Source organism: Musa acuminata, chromosome BXJ2-10 (assembly GCF_036884655.1).
Source record: "Musa acuminata AAA Group cultivar baxijiao chromosome BXJ2-10, Cavendish_Baxijiao_AAA, whole genome shotgun sequence".
NCBI classification, from domain to species: Eukaryota; Viridiplantae; Streptophyta; class Magnoliopsida; order Zingiberales; family Musaceae; genus Musa; species Musa acuminata.
In genome coordinates, this window is record NC_088347.1 from 24837403 (window position 1) to 24854108 (window position 16706).

The following is a 16706-nucleotide window of genomic DNA, read 5'->3' on the forward strand; positions in this document are numbered from 1 at the left end:
TATATATATATATATATATATATATATATATATATATATATATATATATATATATGTATATATATATCCAAGCATGATCCAAGAATTCCTTCATCACCGGTACACGTAAGAAAAGGGGAGGGAATGGACAACCTTTGAAGTATCAATCAAGACTTCCAAATAAGCTCTCTGCTATCATCAGCCATTTTCCCTTCTTTCTTCGCATTACTAATCATTATTCCTCAATTCCATCAATCTGTGTGTGTTTCCTTGCTGAGATCCATCAGGCAGTTTAGTAATCTGATGATCGAAATGCACAGGCAAGCTACAAAGTCAAACAGCAAGAGAAACAGGGACAGAATCAATGTGCCATGGCTCTCCACACAAACAGAATCTGAAGTGAACAATGAGAATCTTCAACTATTAATAGGTCCAAATCCATACAATGAAATCTACAATCTGATTAATCCAAAAGGAAGTATATTTAAGCAAACTATAATGAAGGATAAACAAAAAAGGAGGAAATAGTTGAGACAGTGCTGATGTGAAAATAGAACATCTGCTCTTTATTCCCCTCAAACAACTAGGCATCAGCAAATAGCAGCAGTAGGCAATACAGGTGACCGTCTTTCTCACTGAAGGATCAGGCAACCTTCTGGGAAGTGATTGGCAGCGACCGCTGTAGTGGAGGACTGGTGTGGTGTTCCTTTATTCTCTTCAGGCTCAATCTTTTCCTCCTCAGACTCCAGACCAGTGGCCTCAAAGATGTAAGCTTTCACTTCTTCAAACCTAGCCTCAGAAAGGGAGACCTCAGCCAATAGCCTCCAAGCATATTCCTCTGATGCCTCTTCATAATCCTTCTTCCGCTTCAGCACCATGTGCCCACTAATCTCCCACACAGCAGGATTCACTTGAGTATCTAAGATCTCCTGGCTCACTTCACCCAGAGCCTGTTTCTCAGCATAGCACTGCAAAGTTTGGAAAGACAGAGAACTGATTAGAAAGGTTCTTTGTTATCATAAAGTAGATACTTGTTTAATGTTAGAGTGCTTATAAACTTCTTCAACTGAGAAAGGGCAGTAAAAGAAGAGTGCTGCTAGAAAAGTGCAAGCTCAATTGGGGAACTCCTATGTCAGTGTGAGTAGTAGTATCTAGTTCCTTGAAGCATCCATCTATTGATTAATTGTGAATTTGTTGATTGACAAAGGATTCTATCTCTCATGCTTTGCCACAGCAAATTCAACAACTTCTCTATTAATTGAGAGTCTCCAGAGGCATGAAGGCATTACACAATGTAATGAGAATCATGTTATAGAATAGTAACATGCCAATGAATTGTAGAAGTGAATAGAGGCAGTTAATCAAGTGAATCGTAAGTACTAATCACCCTTCGACACTGAGAAGTGAAATATAATGACTGAAATAGCGTAAATCTCCTAAAAGTTAAGCATCCAAAGCAAACAATTTTTATATACCACCCATATGGCACTATATTTAGACAAATTGATTTGGAAAAATCTCTCCAGAAGCCTTGTATCTAATTTGTGCTGCTTCCTCACCCTATCTGTCACATGATTTACCTGGATCAAACCTACTTCATATGTGAAAAGCATTTCTCTTGTTTGCTTGCCTAGGAAAAATACAAGAGAAGAATCCACAAAACTACCAACAAGATAAATCAACACTAGGATAAACAGAGGTGGGTAGGAATGACAACGGTAATTTAATTTACCTGGGGGAAGAGAAAAATCCTCCTGCCCGAGTCAGAGATAAGAACATTAAATGGGATATTGTTCTCTTGAAGACAGATGCAAGAGTTGGCAACAACATCAGATAAGTCTTTCAAAGTGTTTCCTCCTTCGTAAACAAGGCCCCTCACAGGATAATTGAGCAACTTTGAAACCTTAACTTTGCTCTGGGACAGACCTTTAACAACTGGAATCCTTTGTGTAGGAGCTTTCTCCACTGGGAAGGGCATGGTTAAGAAATAAGCCTGTCATGACAAGCAAAGCTTTTCGTCAATCTCTTCATTGAGGTGCCATTGTCTTGTGTCAATCTAAGAGTAGTTATAAGCGGAGAATAATTAGCAAGACTGAGCAAGGCTGGAGATTTACCTGGAAGTGAAGGTGATTAATGGTGGCAAAGGCACCCAAGCTATTGTACCCGAGCCTGAAGTACGGGCTTCCTGCTTCCGCAGCCATATGAAGAGCGAGCAGGAAACTATCAGGGTCAATTCTCTGGGGTAAGCAGTCTAGCACACGAGGAATCAGCAGAACATGACCATACTCGATGGGGCTCACCTGCAGAAGCAGCAAGTTCAGCAATATATTGCACGAAGAGAAAGGAAAGATGAAAGAGAAATAGCTACAACGAAGACCACATAACAAAAGCAGTATGGAATATCTCTCACGTTGATTGCAACTACACTGGGGGTGTTGGCTTCACCAACAGCAGCACTCTCTAAGAATCGAGCTTTGTCACCTTCCCCGGCCTCGAAACGGAACAGGACCTCCTCCTGGCCGACCTTGGTGAAGTTGAACTTGGCAGGATCAAAGGGCTGGAGGACGCGATCAACACGGAACTCAGTGGGCCTCTTCTTGAGGTGGCGGCCCTCGTTCAGCTGCGCGACGAAGCCATACTCGCCAGGAATCACCTTGGTCTCACATGCTGTCACGTCGTACCGGAACAGTCCACGGCTCATCCGATCCTCCCACTGCAATATTGCCAAAACTTAATCAAGGAAAGGCACTAAAAGCAAAAAAGATCAAAACTTGATTGCGAAAAATAGTAATACCCCTCCCAGCAGAAGGCTGTTGAGGAAAAAATCAGATGGTGGTTCATCCACCCCAGAGGAAGAAATTTCCGGTCTTGCATCGCTCTTGAAGGCATAAAGCGGAAGCTTTGATACTGCAAATATAGATAGAAAATTCAATAGAATCAGATGGGGGAAAAGGCAAATCTTGAAGCAAACAAGAACCAATCAAGACGGGATTTTGTGAGTTACCAGGCAAACAGCATTTGCCGAGGCAATTCCGGCCGCAGCCACGGGACTCGCCGGAATCCTCCTGGTAGTTGGAAAGCACGGTGGGAACCCTCTTGATGGTCAGCATCTTTCTGTCGTCGTACGTGAAAAGGGGAACGCAGGGAAAGGGGTTGGGGAGGTTAAACTAATCTAAGAGATGAGAGACGACAGAGGAACGGCCGCCTCCGGCCAAGAAAAGAAGGTCAGAGGGGCTTCCGCCGGCGCTTGGGAGGGCACCGCGACCACCGTGGGGCGCGGGACTACGCGCCTTGTCCAAGACGAGGCCGGGGCGGCCCTTGAGGTTCTCCACTTGCGCGGGGTCGAGGAGGCGGTGGGTTCCCCACCGGCCGGCTACAACGCTACACGCCGTGATTGCCCAACTCTCGCACGTCTTCTTCTTCTTCTCTTCCTCGCTGCCTCTCCCTCGATCGCTCTTGCGGCGCTTCCGGGGTTGGAATCGGCTCTGCCGCTCACCCATCGGGGCGCTCTCTATTTATCGACAGGAAGGTGGGTAAGACTTGTGGTCCGTAAAGTAACCCGCGGTCGGAGCGGGAAACGCTATCCCCCCGTAGTGGGAAACGTCTCCGCTTGCATCCATCCTCATAATTTATTTTTATTTATTTTAATTATTGTTTGTATTATTATGACAACTATGCTGACGAACGTCAATGGACCTAAATTCCAATTCGATCCAATATGAATGCTCGAATTATATCCGATTCGAATCATTAACGAATCAAATCTGAGGATACCCCACGGGATTTATAGCTCCCCAAATCCTGAACACTATCATTATTGTTATCATCATCATCATTAGTAACAGTATTATTAATTTGTATTATTTTAGTGGGTTTATAATTCAAGGGGTTAATTAACAATATATATATATATATATGAGATTAGAACAGACACTATAAGTCACATTTCTCAATCTAACAAAACCCAATAAGAATCTAATAGATACTTGCAAAAGATCTCCATATACCAAAGAATATAGTACATAAGAAAAGAGAATTTTTGTTGCCTACAAAACATGTGGATTAAGCAAATAACTTTCAGAAGATCTCAAGCATGAACAGAAAAGCTCGGCAAACACCATATCGAATGTCCGACTCCAGATCATGCTCAAGTTACCGTCGATTACATGGATGCAAAGCAGAAACTGTGGCAAATCTCTGCCCTCATATCATGCCAAGAACAAAACATGTGGGCATGAGGGATCCGATAAGCCAATATGAAAGAACTTGAGAGGCGTGTGTGATTCTTCTCCACTCACATCGTTTTTTGATTTCTTGGCTGTGGAGATCTCAAGTGGTCTGTTCTGTCCCATTCTTTTGCCCATGAACTTGGAATCCTGCTTGCTCTCTGTTCAGAGAAAGCTTTCGGCTGCAATCATGATGATGGCTGTTCAATCTCGGCTTTGCTCAATAAATAATTAGCTGACAGAGGAGTCAAAGTTGATGGCTCATCAGATTTCTATCTTGCTGTAAGCGCTTACGTCCTAATTATTTGGTATCATCAGAATCATGTTATTTGCAAGATGAGATTTTGATGAGAGTCATCACATTTTTAGAAGCCATTGACTGATAAGCTGGTAGTATATTATTCACCAGAATATTCTGGGTTTCATTCATGACAGAGAAAAATGACATCTTTGTTGCTACTTGCCATTCTTCTCATCTGCCCTAAATGTTGTGTTGCTTTTTCTTTTGTTTCTTTGGTGGACTAGCATGGATCACATGTCAGGCTGAACAAAGTCTGGAAAGGACGGCGGTGAGGGGTCAAAATCTCATACGTAATAATCTTAATGCACACATCTTTGTCTGCTTTCATTCAGAAACTTTGACTCGGATCTTACGGGCCACATTAAAAATATTCCAGAAATATTCTGGAATACAATTTAGAATAATTCCTGTAGAGATTTCTGAGCAGCTCGTGGCACAGCCACAGCCAATATCTTCCTGTGAGGTCCTGATCCTATGAACTGTCATGAAGATGATGTCCTTCTGCTTCAAGAGCATGCAACTCTCCATCAGAACAGCTGATTGGTAATGTGTGACACCATTGAAATCAACCATGAATGCAGATGTGGAATTCGAATTGTCCTTCCTCACCATTCATCTGAGATGATGACACTTCTTCAGCTGCCACTAGTTCATATGAGTCTGGCCATTCATTCTCTACAAAGATTTAAGTTTGAATTTCTCGCATTTGTTGACATTTTCAAGTGAGGATTATAATAAAGTTTCTGCTAATTATATTTTAAAGGCTTTTCGATGAAATAATTAGCATCGATGTCTACAATTTGGTGGCATCTTCTATAACTGAAATTGAACTTGCAGCTCTGCAGATACATTCATAGTATATTGGATTTGCCAGAATTATGTACAATTCCAATGTGTAAATTGAACCATTCTAATGTGAAAGAGATTTAAATTATTATTTTTGTAGGTTCTTTAAGGTTGCATAGGAGATGAAGTAAATGGATGGGTTAATCCTATAAAATAATAGCTCTCTGTCTGTGTTCATTAGAGTTAAGATTTCACCTAAATATGGATAGATTCATACTTCCATATGCCAGTATATATCTCAAAAAAGAAATGGTAAGTATTTCTACTGCAATCAAGGTTTAAACCTTGATTTCAAAGCATCATAAAAACTGGATGAGAGTTAACTCAGCTCTGGAATCATATTTTTTGACATCTCTTATAAGAAAATTTGGAAATGTTGGTTAAGTTGAAGTGGCCTATAAACACGCTTAGCGGTTTAGCATACAGAGAAAACGTCAGAAAGGACCAAGGAATTCAGATCTGAAATTTAAGGGCTTTCTTGGGAGGACATGGATTTGTAAACAGTAATGTTGACATTTATCTTATGTGGTGACTTTTTGGACTACAAATGTGGAATTAATGTCAGCAAATTGAGCTCTCTGAGTTTGACTTCAGATGATCCAGCTGTATATGAACACTGGAGACTCAGTCACTGAATACAACCTAGCAGATTCAGATCAGGTTTGCTGTATTCTGCTGCATTAGCAGGGAGCACATCAAGGAGAGGTGGTGGAAGATGTGGGCAAGCATGCCTCATGGAGGAGGAGCAGCCGGTGGAGAGGTTGGCTTCCAACTCCCTTTGGCAACTACTGTTGAAGATCTTCTTCCTACACTAACAGACAAGTAATCCAACATTAAAACCAGGTGACCATAAGCTCCACACACCAAGATCTCCTTCAGCTCATGGTTTTAGCAACCAAAGTTTTGCATTACTGTAGTCCTAATCCTAATACTCCTTGACAGCAAACATGAGCAAATGGTGCTACAAAAAGTTCTCAACCTAGAAAAGCAGATGGTTGCTGAAAGCAAAACACAAGATTAAATTATACATCTCTCTTTATTTTTTGAAACTTCTCATGTAATTCAGTGTGACACATTGAACATCAACATGACTCAAATGCTAAATGTTACTTGTAAAAGAATTATGCTGAAAAAACAGAGATTGCTTCAGTCTTCAAGTTGATATCTTTCAATTTGACAAGATCATCATTGAAGACAACTTGCATGGACAAATTCAAAAACCACTAGGTATAAACTTTTTAAGAATACAAAATTATATGTCATATTTCATCCGACTGTTTAAACTTCAATATGAAATGACAATTAAGATGGTAGGTACCAAAGCGGAAGCAACCACATTAGAAAGAAATTACATCATAATTATTTATATATATCTTTCTGATCAGATCAAGTTGCATGCGTTAGTAAGATGTTGAAAATGTAAATCAAATCAATTATCATTTTAGGTTGTAGAAAGGTAAAGGCCTTCATTTAACAAAGTATGGATGATGTGGGAATGTGGCTATACTTGTGGTCCATGTACACTACTTGTTCATCATAGCTATTCTTGCTTTTGTAGTCCTTTGGATCCTTTGGCCTCAGCCTGCAGCCATTTCCCTCCATTTGTTTGAGATACCAGCAACAGTATATGTTGGAGTATTCATAATGAGTGTGGTAGTGTAACTATCGCATTTGAGCTGTTATGTCATCACTGGGAAGAGAGGGAGACAATTATGGTTTCTAATTAGAACCTTTTTCTTATTTTGTTATGTTGATCAAATTTATAACTTCTGAGATTATGTCAAAGTTTAATCTAAAGCTGCCTCTTGTTGCTAAATTCTAGATGTGTAAAGAGCTTGAAAGACCAATGATGGCAAGATTGTCTTCCCATAAAGTAGGGCTGTGGATTTAGTCCCTCACAAGAGACATGTGGGAAGTCTTCATCCATGCTTGCATGAGCTATTCCAGAGATTTTACCCCATGCAGTCCAAGAAATGCCTCTTTCGAGTTAAGGTTTCATTACCACTATATAGTAATTTGGATTAGGCTTAGGCATGCATCAATCTTATTAAACAATATGCATCAATTCAATACATTATGTCAGGTTTCATCCATACATGTCTCAGCACCTACTTGTGCTGACTGAAGTCCTAATCCTTCAGCTAAAGGTCTAACTTGGCCATGTAGGTGATGCTGCCTCATAGCCTAATTAGTAATAAGTGCTGTAGAATCAAAGCAGAGATAGGTATCAAGTTTTGTATACTTTTTTAATATATATATATATATAATAACTTTTTCACACACAAAAAAAGAAAGGTCAGACTTCAGTTTGACTGTGAATGAAAAGCAATAAAGTGAGACTTCCCTAAATATGAGACAAACCAAAAAGAACTTGGCATGAAAAGAGAAAAACAAAAGCAAGCTAAGAATTCTTTTCCTTTTTGTTTTGAGCAGATAAGTTAAGATCTCTTTGACAAGCAAATGCATTAGGTTAATATCTTTTCGGTTGTCGATTGCGTTTAGGCATGGTAATTACATACATTATGGAGTATTTTTTTCTGAGTTCTACTTAATAAGGGGAATTATGGAGTTGAGTTTTTTGTGACATTAGTGAAAAAAAACTGATTTGTTTTGGATTTATTGTACAATCATTTGGTAATGTCAGGATTTGAGAACCCTTTAAACACCATTAAGTTGTTTCATCATGCTTTTGGTCTGCCCCCCTAGTTGCAGCAGCAGCACTTTATTTAATTGCTATCTCTAGATTGTTTCCTATCCCTAGCTGGAAGTATCATTGACTACTTAGTAGATTGAGTGAGGTGTCCTAAATGTTGTATTATTGGTCAGGTCTCCATTGAGGAAACTCATAGCATAGTAAGTCTGCTTTGATATTATGTTGACTTCTACTACTACTTATCTTACTTCTCTCTATAGTAACTCGTTGCGCACTCGATATATTCTTATCTTGTCACCAATTCTACTATTAATTTATTTATGAATCTAATATTGAAACTTCTTCTAATAGCTTAAACTTTTGGGATAAGTGGTAATCCATTAAAATAAAAAATCTCTCATGGTATTATAGCATATCGTCTGTCCGAAATATGTATCTACATACTTTTGTTTCATCTAATATTTTAATTAATATTTGTGTAATATTCTTCCATATAGTTGACTTGTATCATCATGTGCTTAAGTTTAATTTTAAATACAATCAAAATTTTTATCAACTTATTTAATGCCTTGGAACTGTTTTTTTTTGTTTTCCTCTTTTAATTCTTTTTCGAGTGCCTTGAGAGAAAATCAATGCTTGAATTGGGGCCTTGATTCATGCATGAAGTTATCCTTACCATTCCGGCTCCCACCTTGTGTCTCTGTATCCCAACCATGTGGGGGACCTTCTTTTGCATGGCCAGTCCTTTCATGATGACTGTCCTTTTTCATGATGACAAAGAAGAAAAAGTTTTTGATATATCTTCATGAAATAATGAAATTATAAATTGTTAAGTTACTATCAAGTGATTCAAGTCTTTGGTTTCAGCAGAAACAGGCATGATTCTGAGAGATGGTTGTGCACAGTTAGTGGCTTGATCTTTACAATCACCTCAGGATCATGAAACCAAAACCATTCTTGGTCTTCAGACAAGCCTAAAACAGAATAATGATGATTTATTGAAATAAATGTCAATTAATGCATGAAACTTAGTACCATATTGTGTGTGGTTCACATACTGAATCAGCTGGTTATGTTTAGAACCAAGGTGTCATTATTCTGTCTCTCTGTTAATCCATATACAATTCAGAAAGATCATCCAATTATTTTGTCCCTCTTAATCCATCACTTTGTAGGTCTTTGTAGGCTTTGGTTTCTTCCAGGACATCTTCATTATCAAGTTGAAACACCTAAAAAGCCATGTTTCTTGTTTGCCGCCTTGTCAACTCTTCTTTTAATGAGTGCAGCTTCTGCATCATATTCTTTTTTCTTTGAAGCAAAGTGTGCACACCAATTGGTTAGAGTACTAATTGAATCTTTACAATCCTTTTGCCTTTCTTTGTCTCTGCATGTGCCGGATAAATCTGCTGCTGCTGCTGCCTTGTGTGTCACAGGCAAAAGCCTAGGGAGGATTAACATGTTATCTTCATCATCAAAGGTGAGGAATTCGATCATTTTCCTTGGATGCACCTGCTATGCTGAGACTCATTTCTCTCATTTTAGTTTCTTTCCTTGAACATTGTACTTCTGTCGATGTATGTCTGTAAGATTTCCTGTCTTGGAATAATACTCTTCCTCTTATTCTCTCTGATATCATCTCAGTTGCTTCTTTGTGGCATCTGATCATGTGTTTCCAGCATTCAAATGTGGTTTAGACATTGTCTTCCACCATTCTTGCAGCCTTTCATCTGTTAAAATAAAGATCACACCTTGGTCTGGCAGCTTTTCCTCTTTCACAAGTGGAGGGAAGATGCAGTAGAAGACCATCATCATATCTTTATTTATGTATTTATCCTTTTCAGACTGACAGCAATGCTTTTATGCTTGTGACAGTGACCAATCCAATCCTTTCTTTCTGGTGATTATTAGAACTCGGCAAACTTGAAACTGGGACGGAGCTATGCTTTCAGAAGAATCCTAGGGGTTGCCATTCTTTTGAGCCTTCAGTAATGCAGCTTGTGAGTTCATAGGCAGTGAGATCAAGCAGCCTGGGCACCGTCAACTATTCCTTCTTTGGTAGTTAAGCTACAACAAGGCAAAGACCACATTAGCACCAGATTACAGGACAAAAGTCTTCTCAGGAAGCTGCAGTTTAAGATCAGCTGTGATCTTAAGCTCAAGGTTGGCTATTTCTTCCATTTTCCCTCTTTTCTTTTCTATGCTATTGAAGCTGAGCCTGTTCTTCACCTCCCAAATCATATTGCTTTTCTGTCAACTTTCAAGGAATTGTTAGTTTTAGTATGAGACATTTGTGCTAAATGAACTCAATCATAGTGAGGAGAGAGTTTTCCTTTTATCATGGAGACCAACCTGCAATTCTTTTTGTTGATTTCCAAGCTATTTTCTTGGGAGTATGGATCCAGATTAATATGTAGCTCATGAGGCTATGGAGATCTTGACATAGTTTTTGTGGATGTGTAGCAGAATACATGCTTAGCTTTTACAACCTAGTACTTTGGAAACATCACTCCCAACTCTCCCTCAAGGAAACTTATATTTGCATGACTAATTAATGCTTATATCTTGGGTCTGTTGTGCTGCTATGACATTTTGCTTAGCTTTCTTCAAAAGAAAAAAAAAATATTTTGTTTAGGTTGCTGATTGATTATCTTAATCTCTTCTTACCAGGAAAAGATTTTGGTTGGAAAGAAATTTGTTGCTAGTTAATTTGCTACACAGTTTATTACTGCTGCTATTGATTACTGTGTATAATAATAAGTTGAAAGCAAATCCAAATTGGATGTTAATTTGACAAAATGAATTGATGATCTCAGAACTTTTTTTATTTACTGTGATGTTTCTGATAGTGTGGTAAGTTTTCTTCTGATCGTCATCTTCTACATGTTCTTAGACTTGTGTTCTGCTTCATTCTGAGAGTGCTTGGACAAAGACAGCTGCTTGTGGTGGCAAAAGGATTCAAAGGTGGTGCCGAAGTTACGATGGCTATCATCTTAGTTTCCCCTGCCTTATTGAGCTAATCCTTCAACCAACCGGAGCACATCGAAAAGGAGAGCCTTACTAGTTGCAGAATAGTAGCAGCAGCAGCAGCTGATCACCATGAATGGCTTTGGAGATCGACCAAAGACGTGGAGTGACAACACAACTCCATCAGGAACAAATGACAAGGAGGCTGCTTTCAAGGACTTGAGCTCGTCCATGAATGCTCTCTCCTTTGGCTTCATTGCAACAGCAATCTTGGTATCCATGTTCCTCGTCATGGCGATCTTCGAGCATTTACTCAGATCAAGGGCCTCTCACCCACCATCTCAAACCAATGCTCATGGACACCTGGAGATGCGCCAAGAACAGGATCAGATGCCTCCAAAGATGATCAAGAACTGGCAAAATGTAAGTTTACAAGCATGTCAGTTTGAATCTCTTTAGAAATATCATCCTTCCCACTGCAATCGACTAAATGGACATGAAAATTGAACTCCACATCCAGAAAAGATTCAGCTTTATGATGATTTCAGTTACACAGACTTCCTTGACATGGATGACTTCTCTTTTAGCTCTGTGTTATACATGAATTCCACAGTTTTTAGTTCTCTCTTTTATCACTTGTGCAGAAAATTAATTCTGGTTCTCTTTCTGCAGGTGGCAACTTCAAGCACAGTTGACTTCTCAGTCTTGATGCCAGGACAACTGTATCCAACATACCTTGCTCAACCGGCTCCTCTCCCTTGCCCAAGAGAAGGGATCATTTGGCCTTCTCATGACCACCATGCCTTCGCTTCTCCCTAGCTTTCAATCCCTCCTTGATCCATTCAGATCTTGTACAAGCCCATATGCCCCTTGGTCACTTGTCAAAATGTACTTCTCCCCTATTGATTTATCAACAAAGTTCAGCTGTTCATCGGTGTGTGCCCTCTCAATTTCCCTGTTAAGTAACTGTGTTTTTCTTACTCATGTTCTGCATCTTCAATCTCCGACTCAGTATGCTCGTAAAGGGCATCAACTACAACTGGGAGTTCACCAGATTTTATCATGCTTGTTTCACGCAGCATTCTCCTGCAGCTAAATCTTGCTATGTACTTTCAGTGTTTTGGAGGAGACAACATATGCTGGACCAAAACAGGTTGCAGCATGTGGTCCTTTTGCAAAGAAATCTCATATTCATACGATGAAACATTTCCAATGGCTACCAAAAGTGATTACATTTGCTTTTTCTGAAGCAATTGTGTTTCTGCAAAGTTCTGACCACAAAATGACAGCATAGGGAACACAGGGGACTCAGGATGTGGAAACAATGAAAATTTGACTTCAATGATATGCTGCAACTTTGCTAGTAATCTGAAACTAAAATTGGGTTTTAGATGAAATATTGTGACCTTTATGATCACATATAACAGAGTTTCAGTAACCTTTTAGTTCCACTTGACAATATTTTAATATACCACCCCAAATTTGTTCTCATTACATTGCACCATAATTGCTTCAACATTCAGTTGAAGAGAGTTCATCAATCAAATAGCACAGTTCCAGTTGACTGGCCCGAAGTTTTTTTTGCAAGATCTTTCATAAGATAACTAGATCAGGGATTAGGCAGCACGATATCTACAAAAGCCTACTCATGGGTTATTGGTTAACTGCCGGAGGTGAAGAGCTCTCCAGCCGATGTCATGGCGGCAGAATCCTTCGGGCCAGTCAATTGCTTGAACTGCATCATAAACTCTTTCTCTAGCTTCTTCAATGTCTTTTCCCTTTGCGGTAACTCCGAGCACTCGACCACCGGCAGCAATGAAATCACCATTTGAGTCGAAATCAGTGCTTGCATGAAAGATCTTAACCATAGGGGAAAGCAGCTCTGCTTCTTCTAGGTTTCTTATCATGGTCCCCCTCTTGTAGGGTCCAGGATAACCTTCACTGGCCATGACCACCACCATTGCTGATTCAGTTGACCAATTCAGTGATACACTACCCAATTCTCCTCTGCAGGCTGCAAGCAAAACTTGTGCCAAATCAGACTCCAAACGCATCATCAGAACCTGTTTTATTGTGGAACAAAACAGAAAAAATATGTTAGTTGACTGCTTGCTGAGAGACTAACTCATGGCTTGAAATGACCACACAAGGAACCGAATCTTATTACAAGCATGGAACAATGAACCTAGTAACAATATGCTAATGTGTCAGAATTTAAATGCTTCAGTCAGATAGTAGGTCTAGAGGTGCCAAACTGAATCATATAAGTTTGCAATGTTCTGCCATGAAAAATAGATAGTGGACAATTTGCTGTATAATTTGCTGCCACGAAGATGGTGGATACTAGAATGGAATTGTATCGCATGATTGGCTTTTTGTGTTGGAAAAATGAATTGGATAACTACTTACCTGGCATTCTGGATCTCCAAAGCGCACATTATACTCGATGAGCTTAGGCAATCCCGTTTTTCTCTCAATCATAAGACCAGCATAAAGCACACCAACAAATTTGCAGCCTTCAGCTGCCATTCCTTTTACAGTCGGAAGAATTATCGATTCCATGACAACAGACTGAAGCTCTTCTGTTAGTACCGGTGCAGGAGAATATGCACCCATTCCACCAGTATTTGGACCAGTATCACCATCACCAACTCTTTTATGATCCTGTGCAGATTCAAGAGGTAAGGCATTTTCACCATCTACCAGTGCAAAGAAAGAAGCTTCCTCCCCCTTGAGAAATTCTTCAATTATGACTTGTGAACCAGCAGAACCAAAAGCACCATCAACCAGCATGGAGTCTATGGCTTCATATGCCTCCTCCAAAGTCATGGCTACAATGACTCCCTTCCCAGCAGCCAGTCCATCCGCCTTGACAACAATTGGTGCACCTTGCTCCTTTACATATTGTTTTGCAAGTGAATCATTTGTAAAAGTTCGATACTGCATGGATGAGCACAAATTTTAGAAACAAAAAATTAATATTAAAATACCAAGATCAGAGATTAATTATCCACGAAAGATGAGTGTTACTCATTTGAGAGGAAAGAGAATGACTTGAATATAAAAATGATAATCATAGGGTATATATGGGTTCAACATTCACAGTATAATACCTTAACATAGAAAATTTTAATGAACAAGCGAGATCAAAAGTATCTATCAGGAGTGCTGGGTCCATGATTAACCTTGGTCATCAACTTCATTAGGTTAATGACTGAGGTTAATCATTTATGATACCTGGATAACTTATTCTGAAGCAACCTCCAAAACACAGTGGAATCACTAATGAAGTATTGCAAAATTAATGCGCCAGTATTAGGATATACTGATAAAGCCTATCAGAACAGAAGCTTAACATACTTTTGCTGTAGGGATGCCATATTTGTCACACAACTTCTTCATAAAGTCCTTTGATCCCTCTAGTGCTGCAGCCTCAGCCGAGGGACCGAAGGTTGGAATCCCGGCCTCAACTAGATCATCTACGAGGCCAGCCACTAAAGGAGCTTCGGGGCCCACTACCACCAGTCCAACTCCCCATTTGCAGCAAAAGGCAATCACAGCTTTGCTATCAAAAATATTCAGGTCTGATATGCAGGTGGCACTTCCAGAATGAGAAATCCCAGCATTACCAGGGGCACAAAAGACTCCATCACAGGATGGTGATCGCTGCAAGGCAAAGCAAAGTGCATGTTCCCTTCCACCACCACCAATAACCAAGGCCACCACTCTCTCTCCTGACAGAAAAACTAAGCAAAGTCAGTTAAGAATCATGCTGGTAAACGAAATTTTAAGCTAAAGAAAAAAACTGATATTAAGATAAGAAAAATAAGAAACAACAAAAAAACATATTGGCCTTGAAAGTAAATTTGAAAAATTACAAGCAGCAAGTAAGAAAACAGCAACAACATTATGATACAAAAGGACTTTTGTGCCCCTGGTAATGCTGGGATTTCTCATTCTGGAAGTGCCACCTGCATATCAGACCTGAATATTATTAGAAGAAAGTGCAATTTTTTTGTGAATGTGACCAATTAAAGATCTTCTAACCTTCTATTACAATATATATGCATACTTTTTTGCACAGAGAGAGTTCACATGGTAGGGCTATGTACTTATCTTGAGTAGCAAGATGCACAACAAGTGGCTTGTGCTATATCACATCCTGATGAATTGTAGATTATACATCAAGCTGAAAATCATGTGCTTTGATTTAAACTAGAAGGTTCCGTCACAAATGCTAAATGCAGATCTGTCTTTATAAGTTGAAGAACATTGTAATTTCTAATACCTTGGCACAACAGAGAAGGATACCTACAGCAATGTCCAAACTTATTGGTCCATATTTCTACACCTCAATGGTCCTATCAGGAAACAAGGAAAGGATAGACTTTCATCAACGTCTCGAGTGCCAATCACAATCACAGTTTGAAGTATTTCCGGCAACATAGAAACAACTCCACAAAGGTTATCAAGCAAGTAGGTTATTTAGGTCTTGGGAGAATGTCATCCTCTGTTGCTACAGTACAGCAAACTTTTAGAATCTGGTAATAAGAAAAACATTTTTTTCTTTTTTTCCAAAACAAAAAAAGATAGATTTCTAAATCAAACGCATACAACCATCCCCTCTGCTCTCAAAGGCAATCAAAACATTTTTCTTCCATTCCCTTTGAGAACAAATTGAAATCTAAACCAAATACAGCCGATGCAAACAAATCAACATCATCACACAGATTCCGTAATTTCAGACAGCATCGATCAAACTAAAACAACCCGTTAAAACCATCAGCAAAATTATATGTCTATTCACTCAATCAAAGCCCCGAAGAACTATTAACTACATCGCACAACATTAAAGTTAAGGTTTCGGAATATCTCACCGGAATCCTTTGCGCTGCCATTGTCACTGCCGGAAAGGTCTGAATCATCAGATTTCCCATTAACACCAATCGAAGCCCTCGTGACGAAGTTCCCCCGAGGGAACAACGTGAGAGATTCTGGAGCACCGGAGACCGACAAGGCACTCCAAGTCCGCCGCTGACCCAGGAAACAGACCTTATGACTCAAACCGGCGCAAAAACGATTCTTGGATAGTGTCATCGCCGGTAGCTTCCACGAGCAGCCGACGCTGTTCCCAACACAAGCCATCGATTCCCTAGCGTCAAGCACGACCAACAAATCAACAAAAGGAGGATCGGGAAACAGACCAAAGAAGTAGAGAAGAGAAAAAGATCTCACGTCCGGAGTTTCGGCGGAGGAAAGGGGAAAATCGAAGGCGTTCTGCTTTCGTGCTTTTGTTGTTTGCGTTGCCACTGACAACCGGAGAGCCTAAATACACCCACGAAGGAAGGCGGCGTCTGAGGGTCGATGCCACCGCGCCCGCTGTATACTGCGTTGCGATGATCTCAACGATAAAAAAAGCGTACCTGATCTGACGGCGGAGATCGAGATTGGAACCGTACAGAAAGCAATGAAACGAGGGGTGGGACCGCGGGATTGTTGCTTACGGTGGGCTCACAGTAGAAGACCACATTGGTCGCTGATATAGAAGGTCCATTATATTAGTTTTGTGGAGGAGGAGAAGGTGCTGCGTTTCCTTTTCTCCGTCGGGTGCGGGTAGCGAGGAGAAGCACATTTCCTTCGTCGCTCCCAGATTTAGAGGGACCCAATGGATTTGATGATCTGGATACAGGTCCGAAACGACACCCTTGCACCATAAGCTAGGAATACGCAACATTGT

At 40.0% G+C, this 16706-nt stretch overlaps 3 protein-coding genes across 4 annotated transcripts; 1 reads left to right on the forward strand and 2 right to left on the reverse strand.

The window, feature by feature from the left end:
- Positions 1 to 374: 374 nt before the first annotated feature.
- Positions 375 to 3470, reverse strand: LOC135624619 (GDP-L-galactose phosphorylase 1-like). The gene is made up of 6 exons (XM_065128428.1): positions 2984 to 3470; positions 2774 to 2886; positions 2390 to 2692; positions 2094 to 2279; positions 1712 to 1972; positions 375 to 947 (listed from the first exon to the last, which is right to left on the reverse strand). Exons 1-6 carry the CDS (start codon positions 3087 to 3089, stop codon positions 612 to 614), a joined length of 1305 nt encoding a protein of 434 aa, XP_064984500.1. The 5' UTR covers positions 3090 to 3470; the 3' UTR covers positions 375 to 611.
- A 5625-nt stretch (positions 3471 to 9095) lies between these two features.
- On the forward strand, positions 9096 to 11919 carry LOC104000761 (uncharacterized). The gene is made up of 4 exons (XM_065128434.1): positions 9096 to 9482; positions 9878 to 10165; positions 10896 to 11392; positions 11642 to 11919. Exons 3-4 carry the CDS (start codon positions 11102 to 11104, stop codon positions 11786 to 11788), a joined length of 438 nt encoding a protein of 145 aa, XP_064984506.1. The 5' UTR covers positions 9096 to 9482; positions 9878 to 10165; positions 10896 to 11101; the 3' UTR covers positions 11789 to 11919.
- Positions 11920 to 12338: 419 nt separating this feature from the next.
- Positions 12339 to 16431, reverse strand: LOC135582813 (phosphoribosylamine--glycine ligase-like). Of its 2 annotated transcripts, none has more exons than XM_065128433.1 (5): positions 16205 to 16431; positions 15847 to 16121; positions 14330 to 14703; positions 13379 to 13909; positions 12339 to 13032 (listed from the first exon to the last, which is right to left on the reverse strand). In XM_065128433.1, exons 2-5 carry the CDS (start codon positions 16112 to 16114, stop codon positions 12616 to 12618), a joined length of 1590 nt encoding a protein of 529 aa, XP_064984505.1. In that variant the 5' UTR covers positions 16115 to 16121; positions 16205 to 16431; the 3' UTR covers positions 12339 to 12615. The 2 variants fall into 2 exon arrangements, with proteins under 2 accessions (XP_064984505.1, XP_064984504.1); XM_065128432.1 differs by having other exon boundaries at positions 14330 to 14715; positions 16205 to 16379.
- Positions 16432 to 16706: the final 275 nt, after the last annotated feature.

Excerpts from the sequence above, each read along its gene's own strand:
- LOC135624619 (XM_065128428.1), bottom strand. The coding sequence starts at position 3,089 with ATGCTGACCATCAAGAGGGTTCCCACCGTGCTTTCCAACTACCAGGAG. Across the intron at positions 2,280-2,389 it reads CCAGTGTAGTTGCAATCAAC|GTGAGCCCCATCGAGTATGG; the intron begins GTGAGAGATATT and ends CTGCTTCTGCAG. Across the intron at positions 948-1,711 it reads GGATTTTTCTCTTCCCCCAG|TGCTATGCTGAGAAACAGGC; the intron begins GTAAATTAAATT and ends CAAACTTTGCAG.
- LOC135582813 (XM_065128432.1), bottom strand. The coding sequence starts at position 16,114 with ATGGCTTGTGTTGGGAACAGCGTCGGCTGCTCGTGGAAGCTACCGGCG. Across the intron at positions 13,910-14,329 it reads ATGGCATCCCTACAGCAAAA|TATCGAACTTTTACAAATGA; the intron begins GTATGTTAAGCT and ends TCATCCATGCAG. Across the intron at positions 13,033-13,378 it reads TTGGAGATCCAGAATGCCAG|GTTCTGATGATGCGTTTGGA; the intron begins GTAAGTAGTTAT and ends ACAATAAAACAG.
- LOC104000761 (XM_065128434.1), top strand. The coding sequence starts at position 11,102 with ATGAATGGCTTTGGAGATCGACCAAAGACGTGGAGTGACAACACAACT. Across the intron at positions 11,393-11,641 it reads TGATCAAGAACTGGCAAAAT|GTGGCAACTTCAAGCACAGT; the intron begins GTAAGTTTACAA and ends CTCTTTCTGCAG.